Raw genomic sequence first — 17,541 nt, forward strand, 5'->3', positions numbered from 1 at the left:
TCAAATATTACTAGAACAGAATACTGGATCACCAAGTACCTACCACTCAGCTTCATACTCATTAGCATGTTTAGGTGTTTAGAAAAAACCTTTTTCTGACTGAGCACGGTGGCTCACACTTGTAATTCCGCACTTTGGGAGGCCAAGGTGGGAGGACTGCTTGAGCCCAGGAGTTCAAGACCAGCCTGGGCAGCATGGCAAGACCCCCATCTCTAAAAACAATACAAAAAGTAGCCAGGCATGGTGGCGTGTGCTTGTGGTCCCAACTACATGGAACGCTGAGGCCCGAGAACCGCGTGAACCCAGGAGGCAGAGGTCGCAGTCAGCCGAGATCGTGAGCTCTGCTTCTCCCCAAGCACTGACCCCTGGGGCCTCGGGAGGTTGGAGAGGATGAGTGAGGCTCCGGGAGGGCCGCCAAGCCCGGGCCGGGGAAGCGCGGGGGCCCAGCAGGAAGCCGCCTACACAGCAGTGCTGTCCTGGTGCTGTGGGGTGAGCCGAGGACTCTGAACACTTTCAAGGATGCCAGAAGCCTCCGCCTGGGACAGGCGACCACCGCAGCCCAGGGGCAGAGGGGATACGTAGGGGGTGCAGAAGAATTTTTAAACATAGAAAGTTGTCGCTATGGCTAGGCACAGTGGCTCATGCCTGTAATCCTAACACTTTGGGAGGCCAAGGCAGGTGGATCACTTGAGGTCGGGAGTTCGAGACCAGCCTGGTCAACATGGCAAAATCCAGTCTCTACTAAAAACACAAAAGTTAGCCAGGCACGGTGGCATACATCTGTAATCTCAGCTACTTGGGAGGCTGAGGCAGGAGGATCACTTGAGCTCTGGAGTTAGAGGTGAAGTGAGCTGTCATCCTGCCACTGCACTCCAGGCTGGGTGACAGAATGAGACCCTGACTCAGAAATGTGTGTGTAAGGTCTCCGTGTGTGTGCATGTGCACATGTGTGTGTAAGGGCTCTGTGTACATGTGAGTATGTAAGGGCTCTGTGTGTGCGTGTGTGTGTAAGGACTCTGTGAGTGCCCGTGTCTAACATGCATGTTTTTGGATGGACATGTGTGTCTGTGTCCCCGTGCCTACATGTGTATGCCAGCGTGCATGTGTGCACACTGTGTGTGTGTTGTGAACTGTGGTGCCAGCCATCCGTGCCACCAACTGGCCATCCAAGCATGGGCAAATGGTGATCTTGCAGCCAAGGGCAGCCACTGCACCAGGCTGTGGAGGGAGGGGCCCCCTGGCATGCTGGGGTGAGGCGTGTGGCGTGGCATACTCACCGTTGGGCACTGGTGGTTCTTAAACGTGACCTTGAAACTGGCTTGGACGCCTCCTGGGACCATTGGGGTGAAGATGATGGGCACCCTGATGGAGCCGAAGGGGCCGATTTCCCCCTGTGTTATCTGCATGGGAGATGCCAAGGGGTCAGCCAGGCTTCATGGCTTTCAGGACCCCCTCCCAGCCTTCACAATGGCGCGCAGCTGTAAGGCTGGAAGGTGGTGGGACCCGGGTCCCTGAGGGCCACTTGGCCACACAGGTCTTGGCCCTGGCCCAGCCCTTGGAGGACTTACTGTTGTGGGGTCTCAGCCAGGGGAGCTGGAGGCAGTCTGAACTTCCCCCACACCCTCCCCTGCTTAGGAGCTCATGTGCCCCAGCCGGGGAGGCCACTGCCAGTGTCTACCCCATTTCACCCAGTGCCCCACACCCGGGAAACACTCTGTGGCTCTGTTACTGCACTGCCCGGCTCGGGGAGGGGGTGGCCCCATGCCAGCTGACAGTACAAGACGCCTGGGGTCTGCAAGTCCCCAGTGGGCGGAGCCCGGCCTGTCTCTGGTCAGATGGAAAGGCCACCCGGGGGTGAGGGCCAGTGGGTTGGGGTGCCGCTGGGGCTGGGGGAAGGCGGGCGGTGTCTCGGCTTGCGGCAGGTATATTAAGGCCTGAGCACGCTGGGCCGGCTGACCTCCCCCAGTGTGATCTCCGTCTGTTCTTCGCTGGGAGGCATCGTCGTGGTTACTCTCTCTGGTTCTGGAAGAGAAGGGGCATCCAGAGGCAGGGGTTGGCGGGGGAGGCAGCGCAGCCCAGGCCCCTTTGGGATGTGGTCACCACCCCCAGACCCATATCCTGGGCTCTGTCCTTCCTGAACACGGTGGAACCGTCCATGTGGTCCCTTGGGGGACCAAGGCCCAGACAGGGTGCAGCCAGCCCCCAGCGTGCCAGGAGGGCTCAGGAAGCCCTCTCCCAAAGAGCTCCATTTCCTCACGACCCGGCAGCCCCAAGGCGAGGGTACTAGAGGCTGGAGTGGGAAGGACAGCTAAGTCCAAATAATTCTAACGATATCCTCTTTCGGGGATTTTTATTCTCTCATGATCGTATCTGGTCACCTAAGTTCCCACAGCTGCAGGTGTGTGTTCACTACAGGCACGAGCTGCTGGCATGTCCGATCAGCGCTTCCCCATGGCGGGCTCCTGGTCACCACGTGCCACTGGGTTCTGGGGGCACCAGCCTGGTTTCTGCTGCTGGGTTCTGGGGGCACCAGCCTGGTTTCTGCTGCTGGGTTCTGGGGGCACCAGCCTGGTTTCTGCTGCTGGGTTCTGGGGGCACCAGCCTGGTTTCTGCCACTGGGTTCTGGGGGCACCCGCCTGGTTTCTGCCGCTGGGTTCTGGGGGCACCCGCCTGGTTTCTGCCGCTGGGTTCTGGGGGCACCAGCATGGTTTCTGCCGCTGGGTTCTGGGGGCACCAGCATGGTTTCTGCCGCTGGGTTCTGGGGGCACCCGCCTGGTTTCTGCCGCTGGGTTTTGGGGGCACCAGCCTGGTTTCTGCCACTGGGTTCTGGGGGCACCAGCCTGGTTTCTGCCGCTGGGTTCTGGGGGCACCCGCCTGGTTTCTGCCGCTGGGTTCTGGGGGCACCGGCTGGCAGTTGGTCAGCAAGGCCCCGGGTAGCAGAGCAGCTCCCTTGCAAGTCTGAATAGCACTTTTTGCTGACTTTGCTCCTGAACAGACGCCATTCGAGAGGCCACGTGCAGGTGGGCGTTCTCCTTTGCCGTCTGTTGTGCTGCCAGGTGGGGTCAGAGCAGCTGGGCTGCTGGCCAGGCCAGGTCACCTTGGAGAGCCCCGGTGGGCATGCCAGAGCAGGTCCTGGGCTTATGGTACGGATGGCAGGGCTCTTCAGGCGCAGACGATGACTCTGAAGCAGGCATCACTGCTGGGATCTGGAGCTGTAAAGGCCGCAGGGCCCCCAGCTCTTTCTTTCTTTATTTTGAGACGGAGTCTCGTCCTGTCCCCCAGGCTGGAGTGCAATGTGCGATCTTGGCGCACCGCAACCTCCGCCTCCCGGGTTCAAGTGATTCTGCCTCGGCCTCCAGAGTGTCCAGGATCACAGGCACCCACCACCATGCCCAGCTAATTTTTGTACTTTTAGTAGAGATGGGGTTTCACTATGTTGGCCAGGCTGGTCTCAAACTCCTGACCTCAAGTGATCTGCCTGCCTTGGCCTCCCGAAGCGCTGTGATTACAGGTGTGAGCCACCGCGCCCGGCCAACGGCCCCCTGTTCTGACTGTGGAAGGGGCGTGGCTGCCTCAGGAGCCACCATGGCCCAGGTGATCAGACTCTGGGGCCAGCAGCTTTTTTGTTTTTAGAGACGAGGCCTCACGCTGTTGCCCAGGCTGAAGGGCAGCGGTGCAATCACTGCTCCCTGTAGTTTCGACCGCCTGGTTTCAAGTGACTAGAGGTGCATACCAGCATGCTTGGCTAATTAATTTTTTTTGTTTCTGTTTTTGCAGAGACAGGGTCTTACTACGTTGCTTAGGCTGATCCCAAACATCTGGCTCAAGCAATGCTCCTGCCTTGGCCTTCCAAAGTGTTGGGATTACAGGCGTGGGCTGCCACAGCCTGGCCTCCTTTTCTAGTGTTTTCTTTTCTTTCTTCCTTTTTTCTTTTGGCAGGATCTCACTGTTACCAAGGCTACCACGCAGTGGCGTGATCATAGCTCAGTGCAGCCTCAACTTCCCAGGCTCAACTGATCCTCCCAGCTCAGCCTCCTGAGCAGCTGGGACTACGCATGCACATCACCATGACTGGCTAGTTTTTTTTTGTAGAGATGGGGTCTCACCATGTAGTCTTTTTCAATGTATTAAGCACGCTTGTTTGATTTTTGATGTCTGATAATACCTGTATCTGAATCACGCAAGACTGCAATACTTTGTTTTTTGTTTTTTTTTGAGACAGAGTCTTCCTCCCTCGCCAAGGCTGGAGCACAGTGGCATGATCTTGGCTCGCCACAACCTCCGCCTCCCAGGTTCAAGCGATTCAAGTGCCTCAGCCTTCCAAGTAGCTGGGATTACAGGTGCATGCCATCACGTCTGGCAAATTTTCTGTATTTTTAGTAGAGATGGGGTTTTGCCATGTTGGCCAGGCTGATCTCCAACTCCTGACCCCAAGGGATCCGTGTGACCTCCCACAGTGGCATGAGCCACTGTGCCTGGCCAACTGTAGTACTTTCTGTTTTTTCTGTGTGAGTGTTTTCTTTTTCTTTTTCTTTTTAAGGAATAAGTTGCATATAGTAAAACGGACTCTTCTGAGTGTAACTTTCTGCAAGTTTCGACAAATGCACGTGCTTGTACAGGCATCACAGCAATCAAGACACTGAGCAGTCCCCTCCCCCCGCGTCTCCCGGGCCCCCTTCTAGTCAGCCTCTCCCCCTGCCCCAGCAACCAGTCATCTTTGTTTTTCTTTTTTTTTAGACGGAGTTTCGCTCTTGTTGCCCAGGCTGGAGTGCAATGGCGCGATCTCGGCTCACTGCAACCTCCGCCTCCTGGGTTCAGGCAATTCTCCTGCCTCAGCCTCCTGAGTAGCTGGGATTACAGGCAAGTGCCACCATGCCCAGCTAATGTTTTGTATTTTTAGTAGAGACGGGGTTTCACCATGTTGACCAGGATGGTCTCGATCTCTTGACCTCGTGATCCACCCGCCTCGGCCTCCCAAAGTGCTGGGATTACAGGCGTGAGCCACCGCGCCCGGCCTATTTTTTTTTTTAAAGACAGGGTTTCACCATGTTGGTCGGGCTGGTCCTGAACTCCCAACCTCAGGTGATCTGCCCGCCTTGGCCTCCAATGTGCTTGCATTACAGGCGTGAGCCACCACTCCCGGCCCGGTCATCTATTTTCTGTCTCTATAGTGTTCCCTTTTTTAGGCAAAATATTTATTTTCCCGAATGTCACAAAGATGGAGTCACAGAGCTTGCAGTCTTTTGCGTCTGAGTTCCTTCCCTTCGCAGGACGCGCTGGAGACTGGGGCACACCACCGCCGCCCTCAGAGGTCCACGCCTGTTTGCTGCTCAGCGGCTCTGCGTGGCAGGGACCCCACAGTGTCTCTGTCCAGGTGTGGGATATTACGGTCTTCGGTTTTCGCCGATTGCAGATAAGCCCGCTGCAAACATTCACATTCAGGTTTTCATGTGAATCTAAGTTTTTGCTTCTCTTGCTGGATACCGAGGAGCGGGCTTGCTGGGTGTCCGGCTCTGCTGCTGAATGTTTCCCGTTCTGCGTTCCAGGGGGTGGCATTAGGGTTCCAGCTGCTCCTCACCAGCGCTTGCTAGCGTCAGGCTTTTCGCTTTATAAAATCCTCAGCTCTCATGAGAATCCACTCACTAGCACGAGACCAGCATGGTGGAAGCAGCTCCCACAATTCAACCACTTTCCTCCCTCGACACCTGAGCATTACAGAGCCCTCACTCCACGCGTGGGGTTACAGTTTGAGATGGAATCTGGGTGGCGACACAGAGCCAGGCTGCATCAGGGGACTTATGCTTCTCCAACTGCCATGGTCTCACTTGTTGAAGACTGTTCTTTCTCCAAGCAATTACCTTTGCCCCTCTGTCCAAAACCAGGCAGCTAACTCTGTGTGTCTATTTTTGGGCTCTCTTGTTCCATTGGGTCTCTCTGTCTAGCACCACATTGCTCGTCACTGTACTTTATAGTAACCTCGAAATCAGGTAGTGCAAGTCCTTGACATGTTTTTCTTTTAAGCCAGAGTCTCGCTTGGTGCCAGGCTGGAGGGCAGTGGCGCGATCTCGGCTCACTGCAGCCTCCGACTTCCTGGTTCAAGTGATTCTCCTGCCTCTGTCTCCTGAGCAGCTAAATTTTGTATTTTTAGTAGCGATGGGGTTTCACTATGTTGGCCAGGATGGTCTTGATCTCTTGACCTCGTGATCCACCCACCTCGGCCTCCCTAAGTGCTGGGATTACAGGTGTGGAAATTTTTTTTTTCCTCAAAGTTGTTTTGGTCACTTTAGGTCCGTTGGATTTCCGTATAAATGTTACAATAAGCTTGTCAATTTCTGTTAAAAAATCTTCCTGGAATTTTGGTTGGAATTGCATTGATCCATAGTTAGTTTTGGGAGACTCCACATTTTAATGAAGTCTTCCAATGGTTAGTTCCCACAGTTCAGAAAATCTGCTTGATGGCCAGGTGCGGTGGCTCATGCCTGTAATCCTAGCACTTTGGGAGGCCGAGGCAGGGGTATCGTCTGAGGTCAGGAGTTTGAGACCAGCCTGGTCAACAAAGAACTTGGTGGGCTGGATGAGGTGGCTCACGCCTGTAATCCAGCACTTTGGGAGGCTGAGGTGGGCAGACAGCATGAGTTCAGGAGTTCAAGACCAGTCTGGAAGACATGGTGAAACCCTGTCTCTACAAAAAATATAAAAACTAGCTAGGTATGGTGGCGTTGCCTGTCGTCTCAGGCACTCAGGAGCTGAGGCAGGAGGATTGCTTGAGCCCGTCAGGTCAAGGCTGCAGTGAGCTGTGACTGCACCACTGCACTCCAGCCTGGGTGGCACAGTGAGACCCTGTCTCAATAAAACAGATAGAAAAAGAACTCGCTTTGATATTAGTTAGTGCCAGCGAGGCTGGCTACGCCCTGTGATGCAGGTGGGAAACCCCAGCACATGTCCCGTGGGAACTCACACACTTCGGGGACTCACACTGTGAACTCACACACCACGGGAACTCACACACCACGGGAACTCACACACCATGGGAATTCACACACCGTGGGAACTCACACACCACAGGAACTCACACTGTGAACTCACACCACGGGAACTCACACACCGTGGGAACTCACACCACGGGAACTCACACTGTGAACTCACACACCGTGGGAACTCACACACTGTGGGAACTCACACACCATGGGAACTCACACACCATGGGAACTCACACTGTGAACTCACACACCATGGGAACTCACACACCACGGGAACTCACACTGTGAACTCACACACCATGGGAACTCACACACCACAGGAACTCACACACCATGGGAATTCACACACCGTGGGAACTCACACACCACAGAAACTCACACTGTGAACTCACACACCATGGGAACTCACACACTGTGGGAACTCACACACCACGGGAACTCACACACCGTGGGAACTCACATACCATGGGAACTCACACACCACGGGAACTCACACTGTGAACTCACACACCATGGGAACTCACACACCGTGGGAACTCACACACCACGGGAATTCACACACCATGAGAACTCACACACCACGGGAACTCACACACCATGAAAACTCACACACCACGGGAACTCACACTGTGAACTCACACACTGTGGGAACTCACACACTGTGGGAACTCATACACCGTGGGAACTCACACACCATGGGAACTCACACTGTGAACTCACACACCGTGGGAACTCACACACTGTGGGAACTCACACACCACGGGAACTCACACACTACGGGAACTCACACACCGTGGGAATTCACACACCACGGGAACTCACACACCACAGGAACCCACACTGTGAACTCACACCATGGGAACTCACACACCGTGGGAACTCACACACCACGGGAACTCACACACCGTGGGAACTCACCACGGGAACTCACACTGTGAACTCACACACCATGGAACTCACACACCGTGGGAACTCACATACCACAGGAATTCACACACCATGAGAACTCGCACACCACGGGAACTCACACACCGTTAAAACACACACACCACAGGAACTCACACACCACGGGAACTCACACTGTGAACTCACACACTGTGGGAACTCACACACTGTGGGAACTCACACACCATGGGAACTCACACACCATGGGAACTCACACACCCCGGGAACTCACACTGTGAACTCACACACCGTGGGAACTCACACACTGTGGGAACTCACACACCATGGGAACTCACACACCACGGGAACTCACACTGTGAACTCACACACCATGGGAACTCACACACCACGGGAACTCACACTGTGAACTCACACACCATGGGAACTCACACACCGTGAAAACTCACACACCACGGGAACTCACACTGTGACCTCACACACCACGGGAACTCACACACTGTGGGAACTCACACACCACGGGAACTCACACACCATGGGAACTCACACACCACGGGAACTCACACTGTGAACTCACACACCATGGGAACTCACACACCACGGGAACTCACACTGTGAACTCACACACCATGGGAACTCACACTGTGAACTCACACACCATGGGAACTCACACACCACGGGAACTCACACACGGGTTGGAGCGGGGTGCAGTGTGGCCACGTACGCAGCAGTGTGCACCACAAATGCTCCCAAGTGTGCGCTGGAGGGAGGAGGATCTTGAACCTGAGGCTTGCTCAGGAAAGGAAACACCGCATGCATGGGGTGAGGACAGGAAGGGCGGCTGGCACACGCCGCAGTGAACCAGCCAGCTCCAGGGCGTGGAACACTCAGGCCACGAATACACACAGGAGGAGCCGGCGGTTCCCAGATCTCCACTTATGTGGGAAATCTTTCCAGAGAATCGAGGAGGAGATGCGAGTGCTTCCCGGTGGTGGAGGGGTGGAGGGGTGGAGGGTGGGAGGCACAGGGAGGGCAGGGTCCTCCTGTATCTGGGCGCCCCTTCCCGCTGGTGCGAATCTAACACAGCTGCAGAGGTGGACAGAGGCCCCCGAAGTGCAGCCCGTCCAGAGAGCACCAAGGAGCCTCTTCCCACCCGCGGGCCGCCTGCGGGGCCAGTGCTGGAGGCTGCCTTCGAGCCTTCTGTTAGCGTCAACGCGAGTGCACATTTCAATCTGCTCCAAAACAACACTTAGTGGCACATACGAGTGTTTTCTTGCTTGACTGTCACTTATCATTGAAGGCCTGGGAAGGTTCTCTGCTTTCCAGCCCTCCCCTGGCCCCTCGGGGCCCTGGAATGCTGACCCGGGGCCCCCACTGCCGGCTCACCTTCGGGCTCTGCCTCCTCCTGCAACTGGTCCAGCTTCTCCGCCCCCCTCCGGCTCTGCAGGTCCACCTGGGAGAACTCGTTGCCCTCCAGAGGCTGCTCAGAGATGCTGGTGGCGGCTTTGTCGTACACACTTTTATCTTCGTAGGTCAGGAGGCTGCTCTAGAGAGGAAAATGCAGCATCCAGCTTCGATGTTTCCCACCTCCTTTTCCTGTTCAGCGGCCAGGACTCCTGGGACAGGCATGGGGGGCTGGGGTCTGGCTCCAGCGTGGCCCCTCAGCTGCCTCCTTGCTGCCCCCACCCCGTCTCACCCTTCCTGGTTGTGGGTCACAGTAGCAGCTCGCTCAGGGTCACCCCTCAGCCTCCCTCCCTCTAGGCCAGGTGGGCAGGGTTGTGCTGCCCCAGCCTGGAGTGTGGAGCCATGTCTTCCTCTGGGTCCGACCCGCCTTCCTCCTTGGCTGGCTGGAGGCTGAGCCTTCCCTCTGCCTGAGCCCTGGGCCACCCTGCTTGTGACAGGACAAGACACACTCACATTTGGAACAGGTGCACTGTGGCCATGGAGTGCACCTGTCCAGCCCTCCCAGCCCCACACCTGGGGCTTCAGAGACCTATCAGGGGGAGGCTGGGTCTCCTAGGGCCCTTGGGCCTGGAGCTGCTGGCCAGCACCCCTGCCGCCGCATGCCTGAGAAAGGGGGTGTCCTGCTGCCACCGCCCCTGAGGCCAGGTGATGGCAGGTGTCCTACGGAAGCTTGCCTCTCCTACTTAGGCCGATTTGAGGAGGCCTGGCACTTCCCTTGTCCTCCCAGGCCCACTGCAGACACCCTCATATTGTCATCCCCGTTCACCCACATGGGACTACATTTGGGGGATGGTGCCCCACACTCCCCCTTGGCCGAGTGCACACTTACTAATTTCAGGATGGACTGGGAGTCGTCCGCCTCGCATGGCTCTGAAGCTGGCAGGATCTTGAAACTCGTGCCCAAGCCCCCAACGTTGGTCAGCGTGATGGTCCGAGACGTGGTCTCTCCCACCACGTAGCTGCCAAAGTCGATAAGCTCCTTGTCGAGGGACAGCTGCCAGAGGACACAGAGTGAGCCCAGGGCCACATGCCAGGCCACAGGGTGCCCTGCATGAGGCCAGCATGTGGCTCCAGGCAGGGCTGCAGCCAGCGTTTGCGGGCACTGGGCACTGCACAGCCCGGTGCGCGGTTCAGTCCGTGAACCTCGGAGAAGTTCAGACGTGTCGCTCGTGACCAGGTGCACACGCAAGCCTGGTTTTAAGAACATCAAGCCGGAACCCCCTTCCGAGAGTGACCGGGTTCACTGGGAGGACGCAGGGCCCGGACAAGGAGATTGGGCATAGGGCTTTGGAGGTCCTGAGCAACGGTGTCACTCCTGGGCGAGATCAGCCACGCTCGGGATGCATGTACCCAGGGCACGTCCTTCCAGAACGGGAGCACGCCCTTCGTGGCGGTGCCTCACTACGCCCGCCGTGGGCCACGGGCCACAGAAGCGTGGGCCGCTGGCTAAGGACGCAGGCCAGGGCTGAACCTTGGCTCTGCCCAAGGGCCCCTCCTTGGGAGGCTTTTCTGGGCTCTGAGTTTGGGGGTCTGGGGACTCCCCACTCCGTGTTCCTGCTCCAGAAGCAGGACTGGGGGCCACTGATGCAAATGGACGTGGTTGGCAGAGAGTGGCCAGGATCCAGCCAAAGGAGGCTGCCTCCTTCCCTCGCCCGCCGCCTGGGTCCTGTTTGCTCCTTGCTCAGACGGGGGTTTTACTGTTTTGTTTTTGTTTTGTTTGTTTGTTTGTTTGAGACAGGGTCTCGCTCTGTGGCCCAGGCTGGAGTGCAGTGGTGTGATCTTAGCTCACTGCAACCTCCGCCTCCTGGGTTCAAGTGATTCTCCTGCCTCAGCCCCCGAGTAGCTGGGACTACAGGTGCCCGCCACTATGCCCGATTAATTTTTTTTCCCCTATTTTTAGTAGAGTTGGGGTTTCACCATGTTGACCGGGATGGTCTCAATTTCGTAACCTCTTGGTCCACCTGCCCCGGCCTTCCAAAGTGCTGGGATTCCAGGCGTGAGCCACCTCGCCTGGCGGGTTTTTACAGCCCCTGGCCAGGATACTCCCCTGGAGAAGCAAGGCCTTGCACAGGGGAGCCGAAGGGTCAGGAGAGGCCGGGCTGCTCGGCCGGACACCTGGGGCCATGCCACACACATGCTCCTTGACGCGGATCCGGAGCGGAACTGGCCAGCACCAGGCTCCTGCCGTGCTCCCAGGCCGAGCGGGAGGGAGCCGAGGCCCGGTTGTCCGCGGGGCAGGACTCCTTGGTGCCTCTGGCCCTGGTGCTCCACATCCTGGGCCTGAGTCTTGACTCACCACCAGCCTGCACAGCGGAGTGCCGCCCCTCGCCGACCGCCACGGCTCGGAGGAGAAGGCGGAGGCCACGGGGCAAGGGGCTGCTCAGGCGCCCCAGGACGGTGGCAGTCCCTGCAGGAGCCCAGGCGGGGCCGCAGCTGCCAGGGCCATGGCGAGCCCACTTGAATGTGAAGAGGAAGGAACACGGAAGCGACTGGAACACACCAAACACGTAAGCATCAGCGGATCCACGAAGAAACAGAGAGAAAAAGGCCACCGACAGTGACTCTCATCCCCGCCCCGCCCCACAGCAACACGCAGTCAAGAGGGAAGATGGAGACAGTGACTCGGGTGCTCATCAAAGGCGGCTCGGGGGCAGCGTGGCCGGATCTCGGGTGACCGTGACGGCGTCCGCTGAGCTTTCGGGGCGGACACAGAGCTCGGCCTCTGCCCTTCCCCTGCCCTGCTTGTTCCTCTTTCCCTGCTCCCCCGTGTTGCAGGCCCTGGCTGTAGGACCTGCCTTAGCCCATGAATTCTTAGGCTCTGTGATGTCCCCACCGGCCTCGGGGAGATGCTTGTGCTGCCGAAGCCGCCGCCCTGGAGTCTAGCCTGGATGGGGTCGGCCGCAGGGCCTCACGCTCACAGCTGAGCCAGGAGCCGCTGGCCGTGTGGCAGTTCCGGTGCGAGCTCATTACTCGGGAGGGACAATGATGAGTGGGTCCCTGGTTTACTGGAGATGCATGCTGACGTTTCTAAGGGTGGAGCGTTGAATACTAAGATTTTTTTTTTTTTTTTTTTTTTTTTTTTAGACGGAATTTCGCTCTTGTTACCCAGTCTGGAGTGCAATGGCGCGATCTCGGCTCATTGCAACCTCTGCCTCCTGGGTTCAAGCAATTCTCCTGCCTCAGCCTCCTGAGTAGCTGGGATTACAGGCACGTGCCACCATGCCCAGCTAATTTTTTGTATTTTTAGTAGAGACGGGGTTTCACCTTGTTGACCAGGATGGTCTTGATCTCTTGACCTCGTGATCCACCCGCCTCGGCCTCCCAAAGTGCTGGGATTACAGTCTTGAGCCACCGCGCCCGGCCGATTTTTTTTTTTTTTTGAGATGGAGTCTCACTCTGTCACCAGGCCAGAGTGCAGTGGCACAATCTTGGCTCACTGCAACCTCCGCCTCCTGGGTTCAAGCAATTCTCCTGCCTCAGCCTCCTGAGTAGCTGGGACTACAGGCACCCGCCGCCATACCCAGCTAACTTTTGTATTTTTAGTAGAGATGGGGTTTCACCATGTTGGCCAGGCTGGTCTCGATCTTCTGACCTCATGATCTGCCCACCTCGGCCTCCCAAAGTGCTGGATTCCAGGTGTGAAGTCACCGTGCTCGGCTGAGTGTTACGATTTTACTAACGTACTTTGAAGTGGATCAGCCACAACAGATAGAGCAGTGGGTGGACAAAGCCGACGATGGGGGTCCGCGTGGCAGGTGTGTGGAGCCTCAGTGTGCTGTTCTGTCTGTTTCCCACTAGGCTTCAAAGTTTCCTTAATTCAAAAGAATGAATGGGGGCCCCCAAGAGCTGCAGGCAGGGCCTGCGCCTTCTCATGTTGTGGAAAATAGACAGGTTCCTTTTAAAAGTTTCTTTTCTTGTTAAAGAATAAATGTGCTAATAACTCTTTGTTAAGCCCTGTCCTTTGTGGCCGTTAGACACGCCATGCTTACAGGCACATGGTACATTCTGTGTCCTTGTACTTTAACCAAGATATCTGTGCTCACAGGCATGTCCCAGCCCTCCATTGCTTTTACCTACTTAGAAAAGTTTTGGCTGGGCACAGTGGCTCATGCCTGTAATTCAAGCACTTTGGGAGGCAGGGGTGGGTGGATCACAAGGTCAGGTGATTGAGGTCAACTGACTGACATAAAGAAAAATAAATTTAAAAATTAAAATAAATAAATAAATAAATGAAATAAAAAGTTTTAAGTTGTTAGCCAGTCGGGTTTTAGTTTAGATTGTGAGGTCTGGCTCCAGCCAGCGGAGATCAGACACAGCAGTGAGGACGACCCCAAATGCATGAGGGATAAACGTGTGTGTTTTCCTTTGTTCTTTGTGCTCTCGTGGGGCTAATGTGGGTCCCCTTCCTGCAGTCCAGGAAGTAAAAACTGTGCAGCTGAAAGATCCTTTGTCTTTGCGGCATGGAGCATCTGTTTCCAACACGCACGAACGTGGCGGCTCCCTCCGAGCCACGGGCCTGCAGGCGGGGCTCCTCGCCGAGCAGGGTTTGTCTGGCTTTCCCAGTGCTGGTCCGAGCGCCCCACATTCGAGACCCCCACCCAAGGCCCAGCTCAGGCCCACCTGCGCTGCTGCTGGACGGAGGGGCTCCAGCCCCTGGTGGAGATGGGAGCCCCCCGCTAGCCCCTGCCTCCCAGGAGATGCCGTCCCCCACTGGGGCTCCCAGCCAGGAAGCCCCGGGCAGTGCCGGCTCCGAGATCCTCGAACTCACCGAACACTTCTTTGTTGAACATTTCAGTGGAACTGAAAACTCGCCTGTCTGAGCCAAAAATGAGACGTTTCCTTCTAGGTCTTTGTTTATCTAAGAAAATAAAACCACCCCAACTACCATAAACTTCTGTAACTTTTTTTTTTTTTTTTTGGACAGGGTCTGGCTCTGTTGGCCAGGCCGGGGTGCAGCGGCACCTTCCCGGCTCACTGCAACCTCCCTCCACCCACCCCCACCTGGGGTCCAGCGATCCCCCCACTTTAGCCTCTCCAGTAGCTGGGATTACAGACATGTGCTACCACACCTGGCTAATTGTATTTTTTTGTAGAGACGGGGTGTTATTATGTTGCCCAGGCTGGTCTTGAACTCCTGGGCTCAAGCAACCCTCCTGCCTTGGCCTCCCAAAGTGCCAGGATGACAGGTATGAGCCACCACGCCCAGCCTTTCTGTAACCTTAGCCCGTTACACAGGCCATGGCTGCCTCAACGCTGCCTGGGCCGAGGCCGCCTGCCACCAGCCAGGCTTGGGAGATCCCTGGGGAGGGAGTTGGCCCAGGGTGCCCAGGAGGGCCACACATCCGCAGCTTCCTGGAACATCCCAGCCTCCCGACTCAGACCCGAGAGTGCGCACCCTCAGCCACTAACTCAGGGGAGCTGCGCTGTGGTTCTGCCGGACTGAAGGAATATGTTGGCTGTCTTTTTGGAAATAAAACAGCAAAACCGGGACCCGAGTGACGCTCACGGAGAGGCCAAGAGCATCGTCCCTCCACCACGGAGCAGCAGGCTCCACCCATCACCACCTCTCCTTCGAGGGAACTGACGGCCCCTTTGACTCACTCACCATGGGCTTGAAGGTGACAAGCACTTCGCAGGACATTCCGGCTGACAGGGGGCCAGGGGGGTCAAAGCTGCAGGACATGACCCATAGCACACGGGGTCAGAGCTGCAGAGGGCGAACGCCTGCCTCCCCACCCGCCCAGAGCACAGTCAGGACGAGACCCATAGCACATGGGGTCAGAGTGGCAGAGGACCCGGAGTGCAGTCAGGCTGGAGCTCCCGGGCTCCTCCCCTTCCTGGCTCTGCACCCCTGCCCAGCTGCCGTCCCCCTGGGGAGCGCTGGGTCTGCTTTGTCCCCTGCTGACCCCAGTACCCGGCAGGTGGGGGACACTCCAGGACCCTCTCAGCCCCTTCCAGGGAAAGAACCAGAAAAATGGCCCCTACTGCTCAGGGCACTGGAGGGAGCTGGTCTGTCTTGGCCTGGGGCTGGGTAAGGGAGCTCTCCCCAGGAACTCCTGACGCCAGGCCTATCTCACAAGGCTGGATTTTACCCAACATGCTTGCTTTAGAAATGCCCAAGGTAAAATTTCAAACAAGAGTGTGTCCTTGGCTGGCAATGTTCCCATGGCACCAGCAGGAGGAAACCCAAAGCTCCTCCAGTCGATCGGGAGGGAAGGGCGTTGGGGCGGAGCCCGCAAGTCAACCCGCACAGTAGAGTGCGGGGCGAGCTCCAAACCCTTCAGATGACGGACGTGTGGAGCAGAGATGTGAGAGGAGAGCAGGATGGGGAGAGATGGAAGGAGAGAATTCCAGACGTGAGGACAGAACGAGACACTCGAGAAATGGCTGACTCATCTGAAACAGACATTTTCAGAAACGGGAGCCAGGGCAGCGAGGAGGAAGCTCAGCGAGCAATTCCAGCCGTTGATTAGAAACAGTGAAGGAGGCAAGTGGCCGCCCAACGTGGAAGAGAGACGAGAGAGTCCCAGTCGCACGGGGAGCTTTCAGAGGAGGCACAGGAGGACAGAGCAGGAGACTGTGCCGGGGAGGGGCCGCGCCTGGAGAGCTGCGGCTGGGGAGGTCCCAGAACTGTTCAAAGAGCTGAATATTCAGATTCACGAGCACAGTGAAGTCTAAGAAAAATCAGCCACACCAGGCCGGGCATGGTGGCTCATACCTGTAATCCCAGCACTTTGGGAGGCCGAGGCGGGCGGATCATGAGGTCAAGAGATCGAAACCAACCTGGCCAACATGGTGAAGCCCGGCCTCTACTAAAAATATAAAAATTAGCTGGGTATGGTAGCAAGCGCCTGTAATCCCACCTACTTGGGAGGCTGAGGCAGGGGAATCGCTTGAGCCCGGGAGGTGGAGGTTGCAGTGAGCTGAGATCATGCCGCTGCACTCCAGCCTCTCAAAAGAGTGAGACTCTGTCTAAAAAAAAAAAAGAAAGAAAGAAAAAGCCACACCAGACGCACTGTGGAACTGTGGGATGTCAAGGAAGAGAGAATGTTGGAGCGAGCAGGCGGGAAGCTACGAATCCTCCAAAAAACCAATCCCTGGACTGAGGCCACCTCCCACTACAGCAATAGAGACGGAAGGCAGGAGAGTGGTGGCCTCAGCCTGTGGAGAGAAGGTAACTGTCCGCAAGAAATGCTCCTCCCAGTGTGGGGAGGGGTGCCTCAGCAGCCGAGAGCGCCGTGGCCGCCTAAACGCACGTCTGCACACGCCCTCTGGAAACCACATGGATCCATAAGAGACACAGGCGAGCCGCAGAAATCCATGCTGTCAGCCCGACTCGAAGACAGAGAACCCCCCAGACTTAAAATTAACCACAAGGCGAAAAATAAACACCAATCTCCAGCATGCTTTCTCCACACCCGCCTTCACAGGGAGCTACGAGGGTCTGAAAAGCTGCAGGGAAGAGAGGAAGGAGAGGGGCACAGAGAGCTTAGCCAGACCTGAAACCGCTCCCCAAAGAAACGTCACGCAGCCTCCATGGGAAAATACCAAGTCCCAGTTGGTTCAGGTCTCAGGGAGAGGCCATCAGAGCCCACGCGCCCATGGGGGCAGCCTCAGGAAGACAGCTGGCGGGAGAAGGGGAGGCCCCTCTGGAGCCTGGGCAGCAAGGGGGCGGGGACTTAGGGTCCTGCCCTTCCTGAGCCTCATTTCGGAAGCTGCATTTCACAGTGCTGGTGGAAGTGGAAACCCCTAAACTGGGAATCTGAAACCCATCCTGGACCTATAAACCCATCCACGCACAGAAAACTGGCAGGGAGCAGGAAGTAGAGGAGAAAGAACTTTCTTAAAAATAAAGTAAGTTCACGCCTGTAATCCCAGCACTTTGGGAGGTCGAGGCAAGTGGATCACCTGAGGTCAGGAGTTCGAGACCAGCCTGGCAAACATGGTGTAATCTCCTCTGTACTAAAAATACAAAAAATTAGCTGGACGTGGTGGCAGGCACCTGTAGTCCCAGCTACTCAGGAGGGTGAGGCAAGAGAATCACTTGAACCCGGGGGGTGGAGGTTGCAGTGAGCTGAGAGGGCACCACTGCACTCCAGCCTGGGTGACAGAGTGAGACTCCATTTCAAAAAATAAAACAAACAAAACCAAAAAAAAAAAAAAAAAAAAAAAAAAAAAGGAAAGAAAGCAAAAG

The 17,541-nt window shown here is 56.5% G+C and overlaps 1 protein-coding gene across 1 annotated transcript in view; it reads right to left on the reverse strand.

Moving 5' to 3' along the window:
- CFAP74 (cilia and flagella associated protein 74) overlaps positions 1-17,541 on the reverse strand; it is an 84,678-nt gene that overhangs the window by 21,932 nt on the left and 45,205 nt on the right. The window contains exons 15-20 of the mRNA XM_010350338.3: positions 14,953-15,019; positions 14,116-14,205; positions 10,177-10,341; positions 9,270-9,429; positions 1,958-2,022; positions 1,278-1,400 (exon numbers count right to left, since the gene is read on the reverse strand). Of these exons, the coding sequence (XP_010348640.3) occupies positions 1,278-1,400; positions 1,958-2,022; positions 9,270-9,429; positions 10,177-10,341; positions 14,116-14,205; positions 14,953-15,019 (670 nt within the window). The remainder of the gene's footprint in view (positions 1-1,277; positions 1,401-1,957; positions 2,023-9,269; positions 9,430-10,176; positions 10,342-14,115; positions 14,206-14,952; positions 15,020-17,541) is intronic.

The sequence above is a fragment of the Saimiri boliviensis genome, chromosome 11 (genome assembly GCF_048565385.1).
Source record: "Saimiri boliviensis isolate mSaiBol1 chromosome 11, mSaiBol1.pri, whole genome shotgun sequence".
Taxonomy (NCBI): domain Eukaryota; kingdom Metazoa; phylum Chordata; class Mammalia; order Primates; family Cebidae; genus Saimiri; species Saimiri boliviensis.